Raw genomic sequence first — 25,465 nt, 5'->3', positions numbered from 1 at the left:
TTGGAAAACTTACTTCTTGTCACTTTTTTTGTTATTATTAAACATGATAAAGTGAGAGGGAGATGTTTATCAAAAAAGATTGGTGTGGGGGGAGTCACACAGCAGGGCCTGCTCTGCTTCCGCTTCTACTGTCTTTCCCATTTGGGAGCCAAGTTCTATTTGTTCTTTAAAAGTACACTAGCAATTCTGAGCACACTATTTCTTGAACAGGGAAAGGTCAATTCCATTTAAGGTCCTTACTCAGAAATATTAAGAGCTCCCTACATTTCATTTCCCACTCTCTCCTCTCCATTGTGCAAGAGAAAAAGATGTTGGGTGAAATATTTTTTTTTTTAAATATTTTTTTGAATTTAAAAGATCCTGTTTGCTGGTCAGCAAAAGTAGGATGAATCATGTGTTACAAAAAAAAAATACAACATTCACAAGATTAGAAAGCCTAAAAATTCACATCAGTGAGTTAATAAACTACTGTATTCTATGAATTCTAAGACAACTTATTGTAAGACAGCATTATTTTAAGCATCACTAAGAAAGAAAAACAATTGCCCATTCTGCTAGAACATGCCATCATTCAAAAGATGCATCCTTATTTTATTTTATTTTTTCCTGAAGTTGGAAACGGGGAGGCAGTCAGACAGACTCCCGCATGTGCCCAACCAGGATCCACCGGCATGCCCACCAGGGGGCAATGCTCTGCCCATCTGGGGCGGTGCTCTGTTGCAACCAAAGCCACTCTAAGCGCCTGAGGCAGAGGCCATAGAGCCATCCTCAGCATCCCGGCCAACTTTGCTCCAATGGAGCCTTGGCTGTGAGAGGGGAAGAGAGAGACAGAGAGGAAGGAGAGGGGGAGGGGTGGAGAAGCAGATGGGCACTTCTCCTGTGTGCCCTGGCCGGGAATCAAACCCGGACTCCTGCACGCCAGGCTGACGCTCTACCACTGAGCCAACTGGCCAGGGCCCATTTTAGAGATGTAAATATAAAAATCTTGCACCCGAAATCAGTAAAATACTGTAATACTATATGTAACTAAGAATCTGTAATCCTGTCCCACATGATTACCACCTTAAACTGTTTTGTATGAGTCCTGAATCTAAATGAAAGAATACATAAACATTTTCAGTAGCACACCTTTTAGTTTATTGACCTGTGTAAAATAAAAATAGGTCTTAAAAAGTCAGAACAGTAAAAGAATATGCAAAAGGGTATTTTTGTTTCTAGAAGGCTATACAAATATGCAAAAAGGAATAAGTTATTTTTTATGTCTTTTTTTGTTCCAAGTTTTTTTCTCCAAACTCCATTTTTAATGATACAAATGACTAAGGACCAGTTTAACAAATCAACTTTATGTATATATTACATGCTTTGGAATATAGATAGAAAATGTTCCAAAAAAATTGTTCAGAAACTTCTCTATTCACAATATGAACAAGAAAACTGTAAAAAAGGGGGAGAGGGAGGGAACACCTTTTACGAGATTTTGAAGCAGAGTAAAGATGACAAAAAAGATCTGGAATATGGAAGTATTTGTTTTAAAAAACTCAACCATAAACCATAGCTAATTAGTTCTTCCATGAAAGGTATGAGGTAGTTTTAGCCTCATAATTAAATCTACTGCAGCTTGGAGTTGTTATAGCTGTTTTTTTTTTTTCCTTAATGACTTATCTTGTTTTTGTCACTTTGGTGACTTAGAACTATCTGTTGGAATTCAGACAATATGCTTACTTTTCTAATGGTCACCAATTTAAGGCACACAATTCATCTAAAATGATGTGGCTTTTCTTTATTTTGCTTTGGGTTCTTTTTTTCAAATTTTTGATTAGAAAACTCTTCATTTCAAATGACAGCCAAATTGGGAATGAACAGCCTGAATAACAGCTCACCATGCCATGGGTATAGAAAAAGAAAGCCCAGTGATACTGTGCCTCAAAAATCCTCCAAGCAGAGTTTGTCAGTTATTCATAGACTGCTTCATTTCCCCAATCTGCTACCATAAAGTTCTATTACAGGATGCTACAGCAATAAGTATTTTTGGAACCCACTTTATGGTGCTTATGAAAACCATCATTCTTTATAAAATCCTAAAAACATTTACAGTCATTCAGAACTTCATGAAAATCCAGCTTCTCTTCAAGTAATTTTCCAATACTGTCTAAATTGTTCATGTCCATGCAGAAAGAGTGTCATTCTTCATCAGCTCGCAAACCCAAACTTTGTGATGGTAAGCAATGACTATGGAGCTCTGGCGTTCCTCCTCTAATCATTCTGAATTGTGCTCTGCAATTTCCTGTCCTTCTTTCTTCTTGGAGATCTTTAAAGCACTTTTCACAGTTTGGAGGTTTGCCTTCAACAACTTTTATTCCATTAAAAAGTGCCTGCTATTGATAAAGGCTGGGTCCTCCATTGGCGATGGCTCAACACGTAGTCTGACCTTTTGCTCTGTTAGGCTCGCTCCAGGACTTTGGAAGAAAGGTTGTTGTGCAGGCAGGTGCTTTGTGTGCTTGGGGCAGTGTGGGATTCACTTCCGGGGCACTGTGAGTCCTTTCTTCTACCTTTGAGGCCTTTAGGTTTCTAAAGCCAACGCCCTCTGGGAAGACAAACACATTTTACAAGGCACAATAGTGGGAGAATGCAGTGATTGGTCAGAGGTCCTACTGAAGTTCAGACTAATGTTCCAGGCTTTGAGTCTTCATGCCAAAAGAGCCTCTGCTCACTACTCTCCAGGCTGCCTTCCAGCCGGTTTCCACCTGGACTGTCCAGTTGACTGGTCTCCGTGTGCTGTCTACTAAAGGAAATCAGTAGAAATTACTACTTGTGGTCATTTTTGTTCCCAGATGACAAAATGATTACACTCAAAGAAGTTAGTAGAAAGCAGTATTAAGAAAATTATCCAAAACTTTGAGTACTGTCTACCAGGCCCATGCAGGAGCAGGAGTATTTAATTCTCTTGAAATATAAACATTTGTATAACTTATATTTACCACTGATTAGGACCCAGATTGTGTTAAATTATAGTTCAGTTGTTTGTTTGTTTTTTGTCTGAAAGAAATAAAAATAACTTCTGTATAGAAAGAGAGATTATGGTTATAGTTGTATTGCCCTGCAGAACATTAACTGATTTTGTATCTAATCTAGTAATCTTACCACAACATTTTCTCTTTCAGTGTATTGAACACAGTCTCTCGAATTTTCTTGGAACTGGTTTTACTGTTCTGTTAGTTCCCTCAATGAGTTAATTTTTTTCTTTTTTTTAGTTAAATCTTTGATATATTCCCATTTTCCATTTATGTTAAGAGTCCTATTTTTAACTTTTTAGAAAGCATTTTTGACAGCTACATTTTAAGTATTCTTTGAATTAAAGGAATATGCCCAATGCTTTCCTCAGGGACAAAGGAATATATAATATATTTAGAGAGAGGCAGAGGTACCTTGAGACATATTTTAGATCCCTAGGCTTTAGGGTCAATTTTAATTGGAAACAGCATCATATATAAAAATCAGGTATCATATTAAAAATCATATATAAAAATCAGCTGGATATTATATCCAAATAAAGCATCTTACTAGACAAACCATTCCAATAAGCAAAGCCTCATTCTTGTAGTAGTGGGTTAGAATAGGTTAGGTAGTTAGTAGATTTCCTTTTATCTTAAATTTCAATGCTTTTTAGCAAAGGTAATAAAAAGCCTTTGGAAGAAGAGCTTTAAAAAGAAATAATTATGAATCTAGGTATTTAGTGTTTTCATCTAATGTAAAAACAAAGCCAGACTTCCATTACGTCACACATCAGTCAGAGCAAGCAGAACTCCTGTTAAACAAGAAGCAACACACAGGTTTGAGGGGCTGTACTTACTACCGCTGGCTACACCTAACAAAAGAGAATTTAAAACTGATCTCATTTCTGGAGACACAACCGTTCTCTGGGACAGAAGCCCTTGGTTTTGCCTAGTGATAAATAAGGTGAGATAAGGAAGAGGGAGGGGAATGGAAAACAGGGAGTGAAAGAAAAAAGTTATTTGAAAACACAATTTGCAGCAGTAGAGCCCAGACTTTGATCATAATCTTTGACCATATAATAGGTAGCAGGAGAGACTTTAACATTTCTAATTTCAGAAAGTTTATGCCACTGACAATTACATCACATCATACTAAGAAAAAAAGTTTCAGTAAAAATTTGTAGCTTTCTGTGATAGTAAGACCTGGATACCCTGGGGGAAAAGATCTTTAATATGCGCTTCATTTATATTGATCTAAATACTGGTCTATTGCTAAGCATTTCAGATCTTTAACTTAAGACCTAAAGTTTTTTATCTTTATCTTGAAACCCAATTTCTCTTATTTTAAAAATCAGTCTTCATCAATGATGACAGGCAATTTTAGGACAAAATTTCTAAAGCTTTATGGATGATTGCTATTATACTTGCCTTGTTAGTAGTAGGTCAAGTTAAATTGATCAAACTATATTATAATTTTAAAAACTCCTAAATAGACATATGAATGAAAATAAGCACTTGCACAACTGTGGCTGGGAGGGTAAACTGACAGATTTTTCTGGAAAGCAAGAGGTTAAAAAAATATACTTTGCAACTTAATCATTTAATTCTACTAATTGGAAATCTTATGGAAATAATCTGGAATTCGAACAAATATTTTATATAAAGATGTTAATAATGGCATTACTTACAATAAACAAAGAAAGAAAATCCAAAAAATATTCAAATTCAAAATATGGGCGAATGTTACATAAAATGTGGTGTATTTATTAGTGGAATATTATATTGGTCACATAAAATAAGGTTTAAAGAGCTTTTAAAAATATGGGACCATGTTAATGGTATAATATTAAGTAAAACATTGGGATGTAGAATTTCATATACAATGAAGGATGTAAAATTATATGTACAATATCATTACGACCATGTTAAAAATGGGTACAAAAAAATTGGCAAAATGTGCCAAAATATTAATAGCTGTCATCTCTAGGAGGTGGAATTATCAAATTATCCCCTCTTATTTATCCCTTTATTATTTTCCACAATGAACTCATGTTACATGCATGTGTGTACACACACACAAAAGGAATTTTTAAGTAGATCTAATTTCCTATAGATTGAGCCCCTTGGACACCAAACACCCCTATCAAGTCACCTTAGGTTGGCTGAAAGAGATGGGCATATTCGCAAAACAAATGTTCTGTAAAAATATTTAGCACTCCTTAAATCCAGTAAGATTAGATTTTAAGGATACTATTAGAACTGTCTTTATTTATACACTGAATGTTTTACGCCATTTCTGAGTGAACAAAAAAGTACAGTAAAAGTTTATAAACATGAAAAACTATCTGCCCATGTATTATACAAAATGATTAGAATTGAAATAAAAAAAATTTAGCACAAATGTTGGACCAAAATCATTTTAGTTCTCTCTTAACTCATTCTCAAGCATTATTTATAGAAATCCAAGCTTTGTCACATCCTCTGAAGTATATTTTCATTAAAATTCTATTTTGAGCACACTCTTTGTTAAGTTGAGACAATTGGACTAGTATTTCAAGCCAAGAAAAACTTCTGCTGAATATATAGAAAAAAAATAAAGCTTTTGAAGGTATCTCCAATTTACTGTTACACTGAGTGTTTTAATGAGAAATTAACCTCTCAAATTCACAAGTATAAAGATCTTTATAATTACAGTCTGTGTAAGTCTCCTATGTCTGAAGCATCTGATTTAAAGGAAGCAAGATTAAATTTTCTAAAAAAACCCCAAAAATGTTCAAGTTCTTGGCACCATGGGTGTCGATTATATTCTGTGAGAGCAAGAAATGATCTAGCTTTCCCTGAGTATTACGAAGGTCAAAAAATATTTAATTCAGAGTTTGCAATCTTTTTAAAAACCACATTTCGACAAACTGTTTTCTTATATCTCTTCTCCAAGTGTTTACAAAGAATTACTTTTTACAACTAGGACAGCTGGCTGTTTCTGTTGGTTCTTGAACATAAGGTCAGACACAAAAAGGCAGCAAATGTTTGAAATCAAGCCCTCCAACTGTCTGTGAGGAATCCTGGGATGAACAGCTTTTTCTGGAGCAGAGATATTTTTCCTGCAAGGCTCCAGAAGTCTAAACAGAAAAAATCAACTATACAGTTTCAAGTACTTCAATTAAAAACAGACTTTCAGATACAGAATTTAATGTACAGAACTCCAAGAGTGGGGTTACATCTGAATGAGCCAGATTAAGGAGTAACAAACTTTCCCTTAAAGGGCCAGATATTTTGGGCTTTGTTGGCCATATGGTCTCTATCATAACTACTCTGCTCTGCCCTCATCGTGCAAGAACAGCCAGAGATAATACGAAACCAACGAGCATGGCTGTTCCCCAATAAATCTTCATTTACAAAAACAGACGGCAACTGATTTTAACCCACAGGCTATAGTTTGCCAGCTCTTGAACTAGATTATTTTACATTCATAAAATAAAATGGGATTCCTGGATTTTTTTTTTTAACCAGAAACAGACTACTAGAATTTCTGAGTACTGCTTCCTCACCTGCTTGGGGAAGGCAAAGGATTATAGATATTGCCATAGCAGCTGGTGTAAGACGGATGTGCCAGGGTCTCATATTCAGAGAGCCCTACTGTTATCTGGGTCCTCCAGTTCCCGGAAGCATTTGTAGAAGACACTAGAAATAGATATGGAAAAGTAGACAAAAATTAGTGGCAATATTTATAATGAAAATTGTTTAGGCCATTTACATGTACATTATAATCAGCTATGTGCAAACTAGAGATTAAGAGCCATGTCTGAAATTGGCCAAGTTGTTATTCCAGTTTGGTTGCTCACTGGCCATGTGACCTTGGGCAAATGGCTTATCCTCTTTAAGCTTCAAGTTCTTCATCTGAAAAGTGGGTATAATAATATAAATATATTCTGTATAGGGATAATATCAGGATTAAATAAGATAATATATGAAAATAGCCCTGTTCCTGGCACAGAGTAATCACTCAATAAATAATAACTATTAATAGTATTAATGGAGATAAGGTTAATTAAAGGACATATAAAAAATAACCCAGAAGACAAGCTAGAAGAAACCCTGATTGTTGAGAGGATCTTTCTCCTTGGGCTGCAGCAGCTGAGATAACTGAGCTTCCTGGAGGTCTCTGAGGAAGCAGTCTGTAAACTGACTTACCGAGGCCTGATTGTTCCTCAGCCAAAGGCAACGTCGGTCACTAGGAGGGCCAAGGAATATTTTTATCCCTTATAAAAAGGTCAAGAAGTAGTGAAAGTAGCCAGTATAGGAAGAATTTCTGTATGAATAGACTTAGTTCTACTGAGAGACTGGACTGGAACAAGACATGGGCATAATTTGGGAGCAAAGCCCAAGGGATGCCTCATCACTGGGCGTTTGTTGTCCTCTCTGTAAAAGCAGTCCTGCTCCATGCCTAGGAAGCACAGGTGACCACACTGCCATGCTGGTCATCCAAGACTCAAATGACCAGCCTTACAGGTCTTTTCAGCTGTCCTCCATGTCTGTTTCTGGCTGCCCACCTCCTGCTCTTCTCTCACACACCCAAGGCTCTTGTGACCCATGTGGGACAAACATTTCAAAACCCAGGATGCCACCATATTTTGACTCAAAGATCTAACACTCACTTTGAGCGTCAAGAACGTCTCACCTAAGTCGGTGGTTAAGATGCAGAGATGGGACTGACTTCCCACTCTACCACTTACTAGCTTTGGGGATCGGGCACTCTCTAAGCCAGACTTGTTCAGCTGCACAATTAGGATAATAACAATGAACATAAGAACGCTCAATGTATAGAACTGCTGCCTACATTAAATGGGATATATCATGCCTATGAAGTGCTGAGTGTGCTGCGTGGCACATGGTCAGATAGAGGCTGTCATTATTACTAATAGTGAGTCATTGAGAGAGTCTTCAAGTGGCTGGAAGGAACTACATAACCCCTGACTAATTTGGCAAATAATCATGAACTAATCACTGTATGAGAATAATGCACGCCTGTTGTAATACAGTTCTATAACTATAAAACATAGACAGAAATGAGGAAAATTCCAAAAGGAATTCTGAGAGTATTGATTTCAAATCTCGTATTTCTTAAAACCTGGTGCCCTTTGGTCTTGTGGGCCAAATCCAGACGATATCAGCAAGACTGACACAGAGTCCAAATCAGGACACATTAACTCCATTTACCCCAGAACTGAGCCAATTGCTAAGAATGTTGATGGCTCTGGGTTGCACCTGCTTCTCCCTGGCCTCACTGTTTAGGGAAGCATTACCCCTGCCCTGTGCCCTGATGACCACCCACATGCATCAGCCCTCCTTGCTTGGCTCTTTCTTTGTAATCCTCTGCTCAGGTTCAGTTTCTGAAAGTTTCTCAAGTGATACCCTGAACTTTAGGAGGTAGAAGGGCATTTTCTAGTTCAGAGCCATAAATAACAAAAAAGAATTACAGGTTCATATGTCAGATGTGGTAAGATGGGAGAGCACTAGTGAAAGTCCAAAGTCCTGCACAAACAGAAGGGAACTCAAACCCAAACAGAAATCTCCATGGAAATGCCTCGTATCAACAAACTTATGAAACTTTTGAAGGTACAGTTTTCACTGACTCTTACACCAGGGTTTGGGTATCTCTGCATGTGTCTCACTGAAGAGTCATGTTTGAAGGAAAGGGCAAGACTCATGCACTCATGTTTCCATGCTGCTCAAGAATTCATTCATTTCTTTAAAGCTTTAACATTGCTTAATTTTCAGATATCCCTCTGGCTGCTGACTAAAGTGTAACCAGGGGTCCCCAAACTTTTTACACAGGGGGCCAGTTCACTGTCCCTCAGACCGTTGGAGGGCTGCTACATACAGTGCTCCTCTCACTGACCACCAATGAAAGAGGTGCCCCTTCTGGAAGTGTGGCGGGGGCCGGATAAATGACCTCAGGGGGCCGCATGCGGCCCGCGGGCCGTAGTTTGGGGACGCCTGGATTGTAAGCACAAGGCCAGGAAGTGTCCCAGCACTGGCCCCCCAGTGTTCTAGATGTGCCTGCTTGTTGCTGATAAATTCAACTGGAGACAGACTCTCTTCTTATCCACCTATTTACCTACTTAAAGTACTTGGCACAGCTGTGGTATGCAGTAAGTCCACCACAAATGTCGGCAGCGTTAGGGGCCACGTCAATGCATGAAGAAAACACTAATCAAAACTATATTTGAGGCCCTGGTCCGTTAGCTCAGTGTCATCCCGAAACGCAGGTTTGATCCCAGTCAGGGCACATAGAGTTATGCCAATGAGTGCACAACTAAGTAGAACAACAAGTGAAACCTTCTCTCTCTCTCAAAACCAATCAATTAAAAAAAAGAAACTATCTTTGAAAATCCCTAAATTGACTGCAGTTGGTCTATATATGATTATTGAATTAAGACATGCAAAGTTCTTTGAACAGTGCCAGGAACAGCGCTTACTTAATAGATGCCAGCCTCTATCACAATTATTAGATGCCATATGCAGATACCAGAGCATTTGAAACAAACTGATCAAACTCCTGGTGGTGAACAAGGAAGGATACATAATTGTTTTCTTGGGAACTGAAGGGTTTAGTCTATCCTCCTAATATATCAAGCCTCAATGACCAGGATACATTTAAGAGCTGTGACTATCGGAGTAAGACCTAGAAAAAATAAGCTATATGGAGCCCTGACGTAAGGCAGCATTCAGAATAGATGCTCAGTAAATGTTTTTGGATTTTATTCTACAACTTGCTTCATCACACCCGTGTGGACCGTGTTCTTTGGAAAGCCGGAGGGAACTATTTTTAAGTAGGCAATTCTGACTGTGGGTCCACTCCATGGCAGCCACTCTCCTGACGCTGGGTCTCCTGATCCTTGAGGGGCTGCCGTTTTGGGGTGAGTGGGGAACAAGGGCTAAGTTAAATCTGGGTGTCAAGTGCCCCCACAGCATTCTTACCTGAAGAGTAGGAGGATGTGCGACTTCCTGGTGAACAGGGTCCCTGCAGCCCGGCAAAGCCCAGGCACCTCTGAGACCCCCTGTCCGAGTCAAAGCTGGTCTGGGGGCTGTGTCCCTGCTCCTTCTGCCCAGAGGCCCGCTGGTACCAGCCGCGCAGGTGCTCCGCCACCAAGGCCTTGTGGATGTTCTTGCTGATGTGCTCAGATGCCGTGACCTTTCTCGGCAGCCGGAGGGTTGCATAGGGGTTCTGAGGCACCCGGTCCACCTCGTCTTCATGGAAGGACCTACTGTAGTCCCTTGGGCGGTCGTATCCGTAGTGGGCCGAGGAGCGGTAGGAAGGATTGACGCTGTACTGTCCCTCCGTGTCATTCTCATAGATGTAGCTGCCATTGTAATAAAGGTCACACTCCGCATATGGCGTGTAGCCAGGGATATAGAGGCTGGAAGAAGGCTGTTCATGGTTCTTTGAGTAGATGCCATTCCTCAGACTATCCCTTTGGACAAGGTTGGGCATGCTTCCCGAATTCGAAGTGGAAACATTCTGTTTCTTGGACCTTCTCCGACCCCTGGCACGGGTGTCCAAGGTGTGAGCACTGTGACAGGCGCCAGCCACGGGAGTCACACAGTAGTACTCGGCACTTGACTGGCTGGTGCAGGAGGACCCGTCATCCAGGACTTCGGTGCTGCTGCTCCTTTGGGATTTGCAGAGGGAGAAGAACGGCCTGTCGTGGTCCATCTCTGACAGCAGGTGCGACTGGGACTCCAGGCTGCCACTGCGCTGGCGGCAGTGTGACGGGGGCCTGGGCCTGAAAGAGGAGAAAAGTAAACTTGTGAAAGAAAGGAGGAAAGGGGGCTGAAATTAGGAGAAAGAATGCCACACTGCAGGATTTAATAGCTACTGACTTGCAGGTGGACTTTGGAAGTTTCCAAAGCTGATCGCACAACAGAACCCACTGGTTCACGCACAGTTCACTGCCGCGGTCATAACGAGAAAAGAACTATGTTCAGTCAACTGTGTAATCCATGTCCTTTCTTGAGAGTCAGGAAGATAAACTGATGATACACAACTTACATCCAAGCCAGGAAAACAAACTAACAAACAAAACCCTAGTCTTTGATGGGTTCTGCCTTCCAACAGGAGCAGAAAATACATGCCCAGAGCCTAGGCTCTGTGGTGCGTCCCTGAGTCAGCCCTGCCGTGTCCTGTTGTGTGAGCTTGGCCAAGATAGTTAAATTCTCTGAACCCCCTTTCTGCCTCTAAAATGTGGACAATAAAACAGTACCTGTTATCTACAATTAGGCTTGTTGTGGGGACTAAATAATATGGTGTATATATAATACAATAGTTAGCACAGCCTCCAGTAAGTACCTCAAAAGGTCACTACTGTCATGATATTTATTGTCACCATTGCATAAGAAATGGTAATGTCTGTTTGGAAATATTAAGGTACTAAGAAATCTATTAATCTACTTGAACAGAAATCTATTCTTTGTTGACATACGTGAAATTGTGAGTAGAAAAAGGAGATCTGGAAACAGGGAGAGACTGCCACCAAAGTCCCTTAAAATGATTACAAAACCCAACAAATAAAACAAAACCTTAAAGCAAAGACAAACAGAGCCAAAGTGACCAGAATGAAGCACTCTTACTCCAAGTGGCTGCTGCTGTAGGCATTTCGGGTGAGAACAGGGGTAGTGGGCATGCTTCGCCCGCCCTGTGGCCGCCGCTCCAGGGTTTTGTAAGGACTGCTGTGTGTTGACAGCATTTCTCTGTGGCAATAAAAATAATTCAAGAAATGGTGAGTCTCCAACATATCTGGCAAATTTGTCATCAGCTGAAGGAAAGGGCGCATAGGGAGAAACTTGGGAAGGTGTCTTGGTAGTATCCAAGACATCCCAGAAAAGTTTCAGGGAAGTCCATGTGGCCTCTCTTGAGTCATAGATATGAAGGAATTTCAAAGTTTTTAAAAAGAGTATACTGAATAAAGTAGATTGAAAGCAACTAGAGAGGCAACAAATCTTTTCTCTGTAAAGAGTCTAATAATATATATTTTTGCTTTGTAGACCAGATGATCTGTCTAAACTACTCAGTTCTGCCCTTGAAGTGTGAAAGTACTATAGACAATAGGTAAGGGAATAGAACTTGACTATGAGGCCTTGGCCAGCTGGCTCAATGGTAGAGCATTGGCCTGGTGTGTGGATGTCCTGGGTTTGATTCCAGTCAGGGCACACAGGAAAAGTGCCCATCTGCTTCTCCACCTCTTCCCTTCTTGCTTCTCTCTCTCTCTCTCTTTCTTCTAATCCTGCAACCATGGCTCGATTGGAGAGAGTTGGCCCCGGGCACTGAGGATGGCTCCATGGCCTCGCCTCAGGCACTAAAAAGAGTTCAGTCGCCAAGCAATAGAGCAACACCCCAGATGGGCAGAGCATTGCCTCCTAGTGGGCTTGCTGGCTGGAGCCCATCAGGGCACATGCAGGAGTCTGTCTCTCAGCCTCCCCTTCTCTCACTGAATAAAAAAATAAATAAAACAATAAATCTCCCCCCCAAAACTTGACTATGAATATTAAATTTTAAATTTCATATAATATTCATATCACAAAATATTATTGCTTTTGATTTCTCCTCTAAATATCTAAAGATATAAAAACCTTTCTTAGCTCACAGGGCATATAAAAAATAAGTGTTAGAGTGAATCTGGCCAGTGGACCATCGTTTGCTTGCCTCTGATCTAGAGAGCAACATCCTTAAATCCTCCGCCCATTTCCCAGCACTGTAAGAATACAACTTGAATTTAACTTTTAAATTAAATGACTTCAACTTTTTACTTATCACAAAAGCATGTCAAGTTCATTGCAAAAAAATTCAAAGATACAGATAAAAAAGAAAATTTAAATGTCCATAACCTGATACCTTAGATATAGCCAGTCAGTACTAAATGTTTTCAGATATTTTTCTTAAGCATATATATTTATAAGCATTTATACTTTTTAAGAACAAAAAATGAGACCTCACTATATATTTTCTTTCAAAACCACTTAAAATTTAAAATTATATCTAATGTTTCATGTTGGTTAATATTTGTTTACAATGGTATTTTAATGACTGTAACATTCCACTCTAAGGATTTACCATAATTTATTTAAACAATACATTTGGGTTGCTTTCAATTTGTCGCTGATATAGACAATGCTGCAATAAGCATCCTGTATTTAATTAGTTCAACAGGAAAATTCCTGGAAGTGAAATTACTGGGTCAAAGAACAAACTCATTTTAAACTATTGGGGATGTGGGCATAATATTCAGAGATAAGAATTCTCAGTTATAATTCTTCCTTTTGCTGAAATATCTTTGTTTTCCTTATATAATAAATACATATGCTAGTTCAGTGCTATCTAACAGGATTTCCTTCAATGATGGAAATTTGCTGTATTTGTGCTACTCTGTGGTATACACACTAGCCACATGGGGGTAGTAAGCACTTGAAATGGCAAGTATAACTGAGGAACTGAATTTTTAATTTTATTTTCTTTTAATTATGTGGGACAGCAGAGCTCTAGATGCTTAGATCTCTACTGTTTAAGGTAACAGTTCTTAAATGCCAGTCCACAAACCGCAGCTGCTACGTGATAAAGGTTTTCAGTGGTCGTTGACAAAATAAAAATATAACTAAGTGTTGGTTTTACTTTCATAAGTAAAAAATTATTTAACCTAAATAATCTTCCTTTACTTTGAGGATAATTTCCATCTTCTCTTAGATGTGGTATAATATATTGGCTAAAATCACATTGTAGGTTTTGGAGTGGGCTAGCTAGGTTCAAATCCTAATTCTGACATTTATTAGTTAATAAACCTAACCAGTTATGCTTTCTGGTCCTGGGTGTACTTGTTTGTAAACGGTAATGACAGTAGTAGCAGTACTATCAAAATTGTTGTGAGGATTAAATTTATTAATATATATTAAAGCAGTTTGAACAGTGTCTGAACAGCGTATAGTGTTTGAACAGCATAGAATAAGTCCTCAATAAATGTTAGCTTCATCTCATTATTGTTATGATGATGGCAGATGTATTTTTGATAATTATGTCACTTTTTTCATGAAATCATGGTGCTTTCTGTTTGAACATTCTGATTAGGCAAAGTAAACAACTGGCAATCCTATTCTAGGTCTTAGTTTAAAAATATAGTATTAATGCAAATTTTGGGAATCACTGGGTGTTATCTTTTTGAAATCTGATGTTACTGCCCTGGCTGGTTGACTCAGTAGTATATCATAGGCCTGGTGTGTTGAATTCCAGAGTTCAATTCCTGGTCAGGGCAAACAGAAGCAGCTACCATCTGCTTCTCCCTGCTCCCCCCCTCCCTTCTCTCTCTTTCTCCCTCTGTCTCTCCCTCTCCTGCAGCCATGGCTTGAGGGTTTTGAGCAAGTTGGCTCTGGAGCGCTAAGGATGGCTCCATGGCCTTGCCTCAGGGGCTAAAAAAAATAGTTTAGTTGCCCAGCAATGGAACAGTGGCCCCAGATTGACAGAGCACTGGCCCAAGACTGAGGGTTGCCACGTGGATCCCAGTTGGGACACATGCAGGAGTTGTCTCTGCTTCCCTGCCTCTCACTTAATAAAAATAAATAAATCTGATGTTATTGCCCTGGTAATATTTACCTGAGAAAATATTTGTATTGTCTATTTTACAGATTATAATTCGTTAAAGTCCCATTTTTACATGAAAGATCAGAAGTCATTCCTGTCACTTGGTTTGGTAAAGTGGTATTTAATGACAATTTCCTGAGAGCATGGGTTATAAACTAAACTTTGGACACTGTGCCCAAATCCAGATTATAATTAACATCTCTGTAATTTAACATAAATCAAATACTTTAAATACAATCAAGTAGCCAAATGGTATTTTATTTTTGAGAGAGAGAGGGGGAGTGAGGAAGAAAGACAGAGATGGAGAGACCGAGATGGAGCATCAACTTGTTGCTCCACTTTAGTTGTGCACCCACTGATTGCTGCTCATACGTGTGTTGACCGGAATTGAGCAGGAAACCTCAAAATTGAGCCAGTGACCCCACAATCGAGTCTGCAACCTTAGCATTCTGCAATGATGCTCTATCTACTGAGTCACCACCAGTCAGGCCAAATATTTTTCAAAATAGCTCCTAACACTTCTACTTGTGTCTGTTTCAGCCTTACTAAACAACCCTTCTGAAAGGATAAACAGAATAACACAAAAATGGGTTGAATATTTGGAGAAAGCTGTGAGGTGTTTGTTCTACTGATGGTGTTAGTTCTCACCTGGACTGCCTGGTATCCACAAACTGTTCATTGATGGATGACTTTCTGAAATGGATTCGCTCAAGACCCAGAGACTTGGGGGGAAGAGTTCTTGGAGAATGAGGTACTGAACTTGGTCGCTGCCCACCAAGAGTGAAGGTGTCATTGGCTATAAGAAGTAAAATGAATGAGTGAATAAATAAGTAGGAAAATAAATAAGTAAATAAATACTATATCAACACCCCAAAAAAGAAATCAGAAGATCTGATGAATCACACGAAATGTATCTCTGGATGTAGGTCACTGTTCTCTACTAGTTCTCTGCAAATTGTTGGATTAGAGTGGGGGCTTTGCCATACTCAGCCAGAGTAACTTCCAAGGACTCCCAATAAAGTATGATTTCTATCTGCTTTGGCGTTGAGTTTGTGAATCCATGCGATGGGCAGAGTGTAAGTGTCACAGTGCTTGACTTGGGATTGGCGTCACAGCTCAGTCTAGGAAAAATTATGAGGTAAGCATGCTTGACTTACATGCTCTCCCAATCTCCTCATTTGGTATCACTTACCCGAAATGTGGGAAGGAAATAAAATAATGTGAGTTTTTGAGACTGGCAGACATGGGGTCTAGTCCCAAATCCCTGAGCTCGTTTAATAAATCTTTTCAGTATCAGTTTTCAAAAAAAAAAAAAAAATCTGGTGAACAAATTATTCTTCCAATGGTGATGTTTTTAGAAGCATATGTGCTGCCAAAGTGAGTATATCATAACTTTTAGGAGATTTATTTTTATATTTTATACACTATACAAAAGAAATACTGAATACTCTTATGGTGCCTGATCTAACTCTGCCATCAATATATGCCACACTGAGCAAAGAAATCACTCAGGTAGAATGAGTGATACTATTGTTTTTTTGCAAGTTATATTACAGAATATCCCCAATGTATAAAAGGCTGAGGAAGTTGAAAGTTCTTAGACCTCTTTGGCTGACCAAAGGACTCATTTTGTCATTGAAAATGACGAAACTGATTTATGCTGAGAGTTTGGACACTTGTTACATCTCCCACTAATATTTGTAATTTTGAAGAGGAATAGCAAGTATGACCAAACCTCAGCTCAAAGGAAGAATTCTGAAATGATGGAGTTTCAAGTACCATAAAACCTGGGAGCAGATGAAGCGGTGTGGGTCAGTGGCTTCCCAAATTGCTTAAATCCCATCAGTTAGAAAGCCACTTCTCTTCTTAAGCATAAAGGATTACAAGGAAATGCCATGTCATTTAATAAGAAATCTATTCCATTATGAAATGTGTTGAATAAACACAGGCCATCACAACACTATGTGTGACACAACACAGCACATCGACACAACGTTGTGTCTATGAAACCAACACAGTGAGTGACATGTAACCCAATTTTTAAAATGTGTATTTCTTCCTAAGAAAGTAATATAAACTCCCAGTTATCCAGAATGCAGTGATAATTATAATCCACACTATAATTTCCTAATTTTATATTGGACTCCAAATATATAAAATGTCATCACTGAGAAAATCAGGGTGAAGGACTCTATTGTTTATGCAGATACACAATTACTTTGATAAAAAGTTAAGAAAAAAAATCTTACAGAGTCTTACAGCTCCTTACTGAGAGACTCATTTATTCATGTTATGGTATTCTGAATCTCAAAGTTATGCAATTTATAAGGTACTGTATTTAATGCTAACCTGTGTAGAAGTTCATTGTAATACCCTTTCTCAAACTTTCTGCATAAACATGAGTTGATTCTACTGTTCCTTAGAGAATAATTTTAGTTAACTAAAAATATTATCTTGGCCCTGGCTGGTTGGCTCAATGGTAGAGCATTGGTCCAGGGTGTGGATGTCCCAGGTTTGATTCCCAGTCAGGGCACATGGGAGAAGTAACCATCTGCTTCTCCACCCCTCCCCCTTTACCCTCTCTCTCTCTTTCTCTCCTCCCTTCCGCAGCCTTGGCCCAATTAATTCCAGTGACTTGATCTCACCAACTGAGGATGGCTATGAAATCCCCCATAGACACTAAAAAATAGCTCAGTTGCCGAGCAGTGGAACAATGCCCCAGATGGGCAGAACATAACCCCATAGGGGCCTTGCCGGGTGGATCCCAGTCTGGGATATGCAAGACTATCTCTCTGCCTCACTTGCTCTCACTTATTTAAAAAAAAAAATCTTACTATTTTAGAATATCTAGTATTTTAACCAAGAAAGGGGAGCTACTTACAATCATCACAGGTAGTAGTGTCGGACAAGGAGCTGCTCTCTGAGGGGATTACATCTTCTGTGAATAACAATGAGTGCCTTTGGTATAATCATACATTTATAGACCTATCATGATTTAATAAAGCAACTAAATAAATCTTAGATAAATGTCATTACAGTACATTAAGAATAATGAATTACTATAAGAATAGATCCATTTACCATTGAAGATGTAAATATCACATATACTGTATAAAAATGACATAGGACTATTTCTTAAAATGGAAATGACTTCAAGGGTGTTTTGTTTTTCAACTAGTTTTCAATCTGGCTTCTACATGGGACAAAAACTTTACCCTACACATTGAGTGTTTACGACCTACAAACTGGAAAGAAAAATCATGCCATTTGTGTCATAAATATTAAGTGTTAAGTAGTATATACTTGAATGCTCATTTGAGAAACTAATGTTAGCATAACTTATTTTTAGATGCCGCCCCTTTTCTATTAGATCAGTGTGGCATTACTAACATTTTGGAATAATTCTTCTTGGGGGGAGCTGTCCTTTTTGCTTTGTAGGATCTCCAGCCTCGACCCAATGGATGCCCACAACACCCTCACCCTCAGTCTTGACAATAAAAAATGTCTCAGACATTGTGAAATGTTCCCAGGAGACCAAAATTGCCCCTGGTTGAGAACCACTGAATTAGACAGACCTGGAATAAAATAATGGTAAATTCCTTAATCTCTCTGATCATTATTTGGCTCAATTTTAAAATGAGATAAGAACAGTACCAAATGAATAATGCTGAGGTGAACATTAAGTGAAATAATAAATGTAAATCCTTGAGCCCAGTTCCTGGCACAGGGCAAATGCTCACTAAACTTTTGCTGTTCTTACTTCTTTTGTTACCTAGACACAATGCGTGGTCAAAAAAACACTGATGGTTGGAAATGTGCACAGTACTCTCACTATTAGTGGTGTCCATCAAGTGTTAAAAAATGTATTTAGAAAAAAAGACATGTCAGATATGTTGCCTGCTTTGGCAAACGATTCCTTACTCAGTGTCAAGATTATAGGCAAATACAACACCTCAGTGTAAGCTTCAAAGCCATTATGAAGGGGCTCTCCTACACTCAGTCTCAAACGTTAATCTTCATCAGAGCCAGGTGGACTACCTCCTAATTGACACACAATAAAGCCCTAAGACAAGGTGCCAGGACAGTCAGCTGTCAGACACCCTTAGAAGAAAATCTACCCCTTGTAAACGCTCAACCACTGGCACCATCTGCTGCCCAAATGTCAGTCATTGTTGAGAACACTTGAAGCCTGCACGATCTGGGGAGGAATGGGCCACAACAAATGGCTACAAAAGTTAAGTGCACAGCTAATCACCGTCTCTATAAGTACAGAATAGAACCACCACCAAGGCCAAATGGATTTTGAATTCAGTCAAAGCCATCTTAAATTCCCCAGCTGTAGCTGACCACACTTGTGTATTGATGTCTGTGCATTCACTTTCTAAAACCCTTATCTCTGCTTTTAAAATCATTTGCCCTAAATTGAAGTATGCTTTAAACCTAGTTACTGTATTTTGTCAAATCTAAGCTATATAATTATTTTATGTCTCAATAAAAAGAGAAAAATTTACTGACAATCCTAACTATAACAGTGTCTAGTATTAGAATCTAATCAATCTCACAGATGTTTAGAGGTGAAAAAAATATCTTGGAATCAAAAAAAATATAATTAGATTTCAACCAATGATCAAGGTGAAAAACCATGTTAATAGATATGTAAGGCCAAATGGACTTGAAATCTAACTAAATGAGATTTTCCAGTTTGCTTTTTTCTGAATATGAAAGTTTTAGACACATAATTGTTGAGAATTTTGAAAATACAGGAGTATTAAGAAAATTAAGTTATTTAAAATTCCACAATTATTAGTGTTTTAAAATATTTCCCAATAAGTCTTTTTGTGGACATATTAATAGAATATTGGGATCATATTGCAGTTATAATTTTGTATCCTATCGTTTTACATTTGCCCATATCTTTAAGTATCATGGCTTCCATAAAAGACAATAATTGCGAAAACTCTTTTCTAGCCACATAAGTTGGAAAGACCCTTAAAAAACTATAGTGTGGCCCTGGTGGGTGGTTCGGTGGACAGAGTATCGTCCCAGCACACCAACCTCGCGGGTGGATCACTCGTCGGCACACATGAGAAGCAATCAGTGCGTGCACAACTAAGTGGAACAACAAACTGGAATGGCAACTTGATGCTTCTCTCTTTCTCTCTCAAATCAACTCAAAAATAAAAATAAAACAGCTTTATGGTTTACTGCATTAAAAACCTTTAGGAAAGCAGTGGGTGGGACCAAGCTGTCTCAATACTCAGTGTAGTCAAATATATTTCTTGCAACAATACCAGTTAAAGGTGAGTTGTCTTATTATGAACCAATATTGTTGTGAAAGCTCTTTCATCCTGAAAACTAAAGCAGTGCAGTAGTATAGCATTATTACAATAGTGAGAATGTCACTGAAGACCAAGTTTACATGCTTGTAAGATTGAAATTCTAAACCATTTTTATCCTAAGAAAGTTACTGTTAATCCTGTTCTTTCCTTTATTTCTTATCAAATGAACTGGTTTGGAAATGTGACATACCATCAAGAATGTTGACTATGTGACTCAAAAAAACTTTACTTGCTACTAACCTGGTAAAATTATTGTCCTGTTCTGGCTGGGTTTCTTTCCCCCTCTAATTCTGTATTCATTTATCGCGTTTTCAATCTCCTGAAGCTTTTTCACTGCATCCGCGTAATCCTGCTTCCGTTTTTTCTTCACGGTTTTACAAAGGTCTGGCTCACTGGCAAGTTTCTTTGCAGCTTCAACCAGCTTTTGCTGTATTAGGAAGTTGCTCTCCAGGTCTCTCAAAGCAGGATCCTGCATTTACACAATGATATAGTCTTATTTCCATGGACACATACAGTCACTCTCACATTCAGAGGAATCAATCAAACTTCTAGTGCATTCTCAAATCATGTGCTCTTTGAGAATAGAATCGTTCTAAGTTTTACTGCATAGGTATTCACAAATACTTATCTAAGAGACAAGACCTCCCTCATCCATCCATTTACATAAACTTCTCTACATCTTTCCTTTTCAAGAAAGAGACTAGCCTTTCATCATTCAGTGGGTTGGGTAAAGATCATATTTTTCAAGAATAGATTCTTAACCCAAGAATCAGAGAGGCAGAAAGTTGTATTCACATGCATAGCTTTAGAGACATAAATTTGAGTTTGAGTCCTCTTTCTGGTGGTTCCTGGCTATATGACCCTGGACATGCTGCTTAATTTTTTAATGATTTTTTTTCATTTGTAAAATGAAGATAGCATCTACCTTACACAAGTGTATGTGCATTTCTTAGTTCAGAACTGGGTATACAGAAAGCACTCAATAAACAGCAAAGCTCATTCTATTATTGATAAAAACTGCTATCATTTTCTAAAGCCAAAATGGCTTTCTTAAGAAACAGGAGTAAGGTCACACTGTCTGATAACATGCAATGAGAAAGTATATTCTATACTGGCTAAACAGGGATCTCCAAACTACGGCCCACGGGCCGCATGCGGCCCCCTGAGGCCATTTATCCGGCTCCCCGTCGCACTTCCAGAAGGGGCACCTCTTTCATTGGTGGTCAGTGAGAGGAGCATAGTTCCCATTGAAATACTGGTCAGTTTGTTTATTTAAATTTACTTGTTCTTTATTTTATATATTGTATTTGTTCCCGTTTTGTTTTTTTATTTTAAAATAAGATATGTGCAGTGTGCATAGGGATTTGTTCGTAGCTTTTTTTATAGTCCGGACCTCCACTGGTCTGAGGGACAGTGAACTGGTCTCCTGTGTAAAAAGTTTGGGGACCCCTGGGCTAACACATCTTTTGACTTTCTTGTAACCGAGTGTTGTACATATGTCATCACTGAATGCTCCTTGCATTGCACTCCCATTTTATAGATGAGGAAACTGAGACCTGAGAATTAAGACTTCAAACAGGGAAAAGTATTTGCCAAAGGCTGCTACTTAGTTTTAGTGGAGAGCCTAATGTCAGAGTTCTTAATTCTTATGTCTTTCAGTTTACAAACATCTGGTGTTTGTCAAATGCTCTCTATGTTTGGAAGAGTAATATAGCGAGAAATAACAATTTTAATTGAACTGTGCATAATACAAAAAATTCAATTTGGTCTGCATTATCACTTTCAACTGGTGAGATAAAAAGCAGAGCAGTGACTCAAAAAACCAAAGGAACAAGTCAACCACACTCAATGGACAGCTTTTCTGTCTCACTGGTATAGAAACACTGAGAGCTGGTGCTCATACCTCTTCACTGGGCAGCAAGTTGTCATCTAACTTGAACGTGGTTCCTACACGCCTTCTGACCTGAGGGGGCTTCTCACCTATGCTCAGCGGGTATTCCTTTGGCATTTGGCCTGTGAGCTCCTGCCGAATGGAACAGAATCAAGAGGGGATGATAGACACTGGCCAGAGCTGTCAAACACAATTTGAAGAGCCCCCTACTGCCAACGCAGAAGACACTCACAGCCTCTCGCAAACAGATCTTCTTCAGCTCCTCGACTTTTTTCAGGAGCTTTTCTTGCAACAGTTTTTCCTTCTTCTTGAGTTCAAGGATTTTCTCTTTCTTTTGCTCCTCACTAACTTCTGAGTCTTGAGAACCTGAGGGAATAGGAAGAAGGGCAGGGAAGGTTTATACAAGGAATGTTTCCTTCCTGTTTAAAGAACAAAGGGTTTTAAGCCAAACCTGCTATTAAATAGTAGTTTCTTTCTTTTCTCCTTGTTTCTGAATATAATAAAAGGAAACTGGAGAACATTTTCTCATGCTTCTGGGCATCAAACATAGCCTGGTAATAAAATGTGCCTTTTGCATTTTGGCCCAGTCATTTTAGAAGCAATAATAAAATGCTTAATGTTTTAGACACACCCCTCCAAAAATTTAATTTTTTGAGCAAGTAAGGAGGTTAGATGATTCTGTTCTTCTAGAAAGCAAGCAAGCAAGGCAAAGGAATGTTCTGTGCCTTTGATTCACAAGCTGGCAACGGGATTTTAATGGGAAAATTCATTTTAGTGAAGTTATGTATATTTAGTGATAAAAGATTCCAGAATTTCTGTACAGACAGGGGTTGGGGCATCAATCACCAGAGAGGGGGAGACGTTCAAAGTTTTTAATTACATATGACTTTATATTAAATGGAGAATTAGACAACTGTCTATATCAAAAACCAAATATTGGGGGGAGGAAGAAGCTGATAGATTTTATGTGGAGAAAATGTCCTTTCTAGGCACTCACTATCTTTGCAGCTAGTGTTACTTCTGTAACCTGGCTATTTACAATTTAATTTTATATTTTTTAAAATAGTTTAAACATTTTATTCAAAACTATTGCATACTGTAATTTTGATATGCTTATTTATTCCTAAGATAATGGGTTGAAAGATGCATTTAAAAGTAGTTTACACCTGACCAGGCAGTGGCACAGTGGATTCAGCATCAGATTAGGATGCACAAGATCCAGGTTCGAAACCCCGAGGTTGCTGGTTTGAGCACAGGCTCATCCAGCTTGAGCAAGGAGTCGCTGGCTTGAGCCCAAGGTCGCTGGCTTGAGCAAGGGGTCACTCGCTCTGCTGTAGCTCCCCCGGTCAAGGCACATATGAGAAAGCAATCAATGAACAAGTAAAGCAATGCTACGAAGAATTGATGCTTCTCATCTCTCTTCCTTCCTGTCTGTCTGTCCCTATCTGCACCTCTCTCTGACTCTGTCAAAAAAAAAAAGTAGTTTACAACAACAAAAAACATGAAATAAACCAAAGACTGCCTCTCTAATCCCAAACTGTTACCTGAAGAGATTAAGCTGCCGTTGCTGGCCATGATGAGCTGACTCTTTGCCTCCAGAGAAACCAGCTTAGTGGTCCTTGGTGTTCCCATATCTGTTAAATCCACTGCGATATCGTTTAAACTTCTGGCTGAAGGAATTTTTGCCTAAAAGGTATACAATATTGTGATGGAATTCACTCAATTAAACCTATCTCAAATTAATAAAATGATTAAGTTACAATAGAATAAAAATGTCAAAAGGACCATTTAGGATTTTTATACCGATACTAAAATGACACCAGAAAAAAAAGCAAGACTTAAGCTTTGTAGTTAAACATATTAATAATGAGGCATGATTCTTTCTTACAGTGTAGTTCAATCATTAACTTTAAAATGTCACTAGTGTGCACATACCTGCGTGCCAAAAAGTTGGCCAAATCTCAGAACTTTTGAATCAGGTTATATAGTGTTCATTTTTTAAATGTATGAAATATTAAAACAGCTGGTAGTAAAGTTAAAAAAAAACTGAAAGAATAAAAACCCACGGGCTTGCCTTTTTTCTGAGAATGCTTATCTTTTGAAAAGAAAGAAAAAGAAATGGGAGTATATTCCTAGAACCTCTTCGAGTCACTTACTTTGCTTTGTTTCCGGTCCAAGTAAAACTGATGCTGACTAATTGCCATTACCCAGATGGACTTGATGAGAGAAGAGTTTGCATACCAGGTTTGCACAAAGAGGCCACTTTGCCCAAAGGTTCTTCTTGACACCGAAATCCTGAAAGATTAAGACAAGCATTCAAATTATTTGCCTCTGGCCCCAGCACAGCACAAAATGTATCCAGTGAGTAGTGTAACAAAGCATCCTTATTGTTTGTACATTGCCACACTCTTATGCTGACAGGGTTCTGATTTTCTCCTTTTATTACACATCCAATCACGCCTGGGTTGTATCTCTTTGTAAAACCAGTGTATTAAAAACCACATACACACTCTCAAAAGCAGATAAGAACTAGTCAAATTAGACACTGTACTAAAAACAGTTAAAGCCATCACAAACAAGAATAAATGTGACCATACTTTATAGACAAAGATGTGTGCGGTCAGCGCCTTTCTCAAGGTGAAAGAGCATCTCAAATCTCGATAGGCTTGTCAGACATTATCAGAGGATGAACATAATAATGTCTGAAAGTAGGTAAGTCCAAACCTGGTCCAGAGTGCTCCTTACGCATAAACCAGATGAAAAGGAGGACAGGGTGACAGCGAGAAGGATGGGGGAGCAGAGGGGGAGGGACCAAAATTCTTTGTAGGAGGAGCCCAAGTCATCTTTTTAAGGACTGTTTTCCCTATCCTTCCGACCTCCAAACACCCATAAATGTATCTGAAGAACCACTGAGGACTGACAGAGAATTCTTCTGAAGAGTTTGGAGAAACTATAGTCCTTATTTTAATTAATGTTGATAACTTGGCAGCTGGCTTATATAGTGATCATTGATTCCAAATTTTAAAATGAGCAAAGGATCTGATTCAGCATTTCTATGAATACATAGAAAAGGCCAGTGAGCACATGAGAGGGTGCACAGCCATCACCAGTCAGGAGGAAAATGTAAATCCAAACCAGAATAAGCCACCACTTCCCACCTCCAGGATGACTGTTAAAGAACAACTCAGCTACAAATAACAAGTGTTAGGGAGGGAGTGGAGAAAATGGACCCATATACATTCGTAGGTGTGAATGGAAAATGGCTGTAGCTGCTTTGGTAACCCTGGAGGCTCCTCCCAAGGTCAAGGAAAGGGTTAGCCATTCACCCAGCAGTCCCACTCCCAGGTATACATCCCGGAGAAATAAATACATGTCCATGTAAAAATTGCACATGAATGTTCATAGCATTATTCATAAAGTCACCAGGACCACACAGAGAACAAACTGTGAGCCTTACCTCCGTGGGTCGTGAACTTCAACAGCAAATTTTTTCTCACGAAAATATAAGTTCTCCAGCTGTTTCCACTGGAATAGCTAGTAAATTTAGAAAACACAAAACCCACACAGCTTTAATTAATGTTGTTTTTCTAAATCTAGAAATCAACTTAATAATCAA

At 38.8% G+C, this 25,465-nt stretch overlaps 1 protein-coding gene across 7 annotated transcripts in view; it reads right to left on the bottom strand.

The window, feature by feature from the left end:
• Window positions 1-1,295: 1,295 nt before the first annotated feature.
• Window positions 1,296-25,465, bottom strand: part of FRMD4B (FERM domain containing 4B) — a 351,637-nt gene continuing 327,467 nt past the window's right edge. For 4 of the 7 annotated variants that reach the window (XM_066244557.1, XM_066244558.1, XM_066244551.1 and 1 more), the window contains 12 exons: window positions 25,307-25,383; window positions 24,006-24,144; window positions 23,394-23,535; window positions 22,082-22,215; window positions 21,862-21,981; window positions 20,199-20,427; window positions 17,501-17,557; window positions 15,268-15,415; window positions 11,625-11,744; window positions 9,975-10,780; window positions 6,542-6,674; window positions 1,296-2,782 (listed from right to left, as the gene is read on the bottom strand). In XM_066244557.1, coding sequence (XP_066100654.1) covers window positions 2,659-2,782; window positions 6,542-6,674; window positions 9,975-10,780; window positions 11,625-11,744; window positions 15,268-15,415; window positions 17,501-17,557; window positions 20,199-20,427; window positions 21,862-21,981; window positions 22,082-22,215; window positions 23,394-23,535; window positions 24,006-24,144; window positions 25,307-25,383 — 2,229 coding nt within the window. In that variant the 3' untranslated portion in view covers window positions 1,296-2,658. The remainder of the gene's footprint in view (window positions 2,783-6,541; window positions 6,675-9,974; window positions 10,781-11,624; window positions 11,745-15,267; window positions 15,416-17,500; window positions 17,558-20,198; window positions 20,428-21,861; window positions 21,982-22,081; window positions 22,216-23,393; window positions 23,536-24,005; window positions 24,145-25,306; window positions 25,384-25,465) is intronic. The other 3 variants (XM_066244554.1, XM_066244552.1, XM_066244556.1) reach the window with 3 other exon arrangements.

This window comes from Saccopteryx bilineata, chromosome 10 (assembly GCF_036850765.1).
Source record: "Saccopteryx bilineata isolate mSacBil1 chromosome 10, mSacBil1_pri_phased_curated, whole genome shotgun sequence".
NCBI classification, from domain to species: Eukaryota; Metazoa; Chordata; class Mammalia; order Chiroptera; family Emballonuridae; genus Saccopteryx; species Saccopteryx bilineata.
The sequence above is the reverse complement of the archived record's forward strand: the minus strand, read 5'-3'. Positions and strand labels throughout refer to the sequence as shown.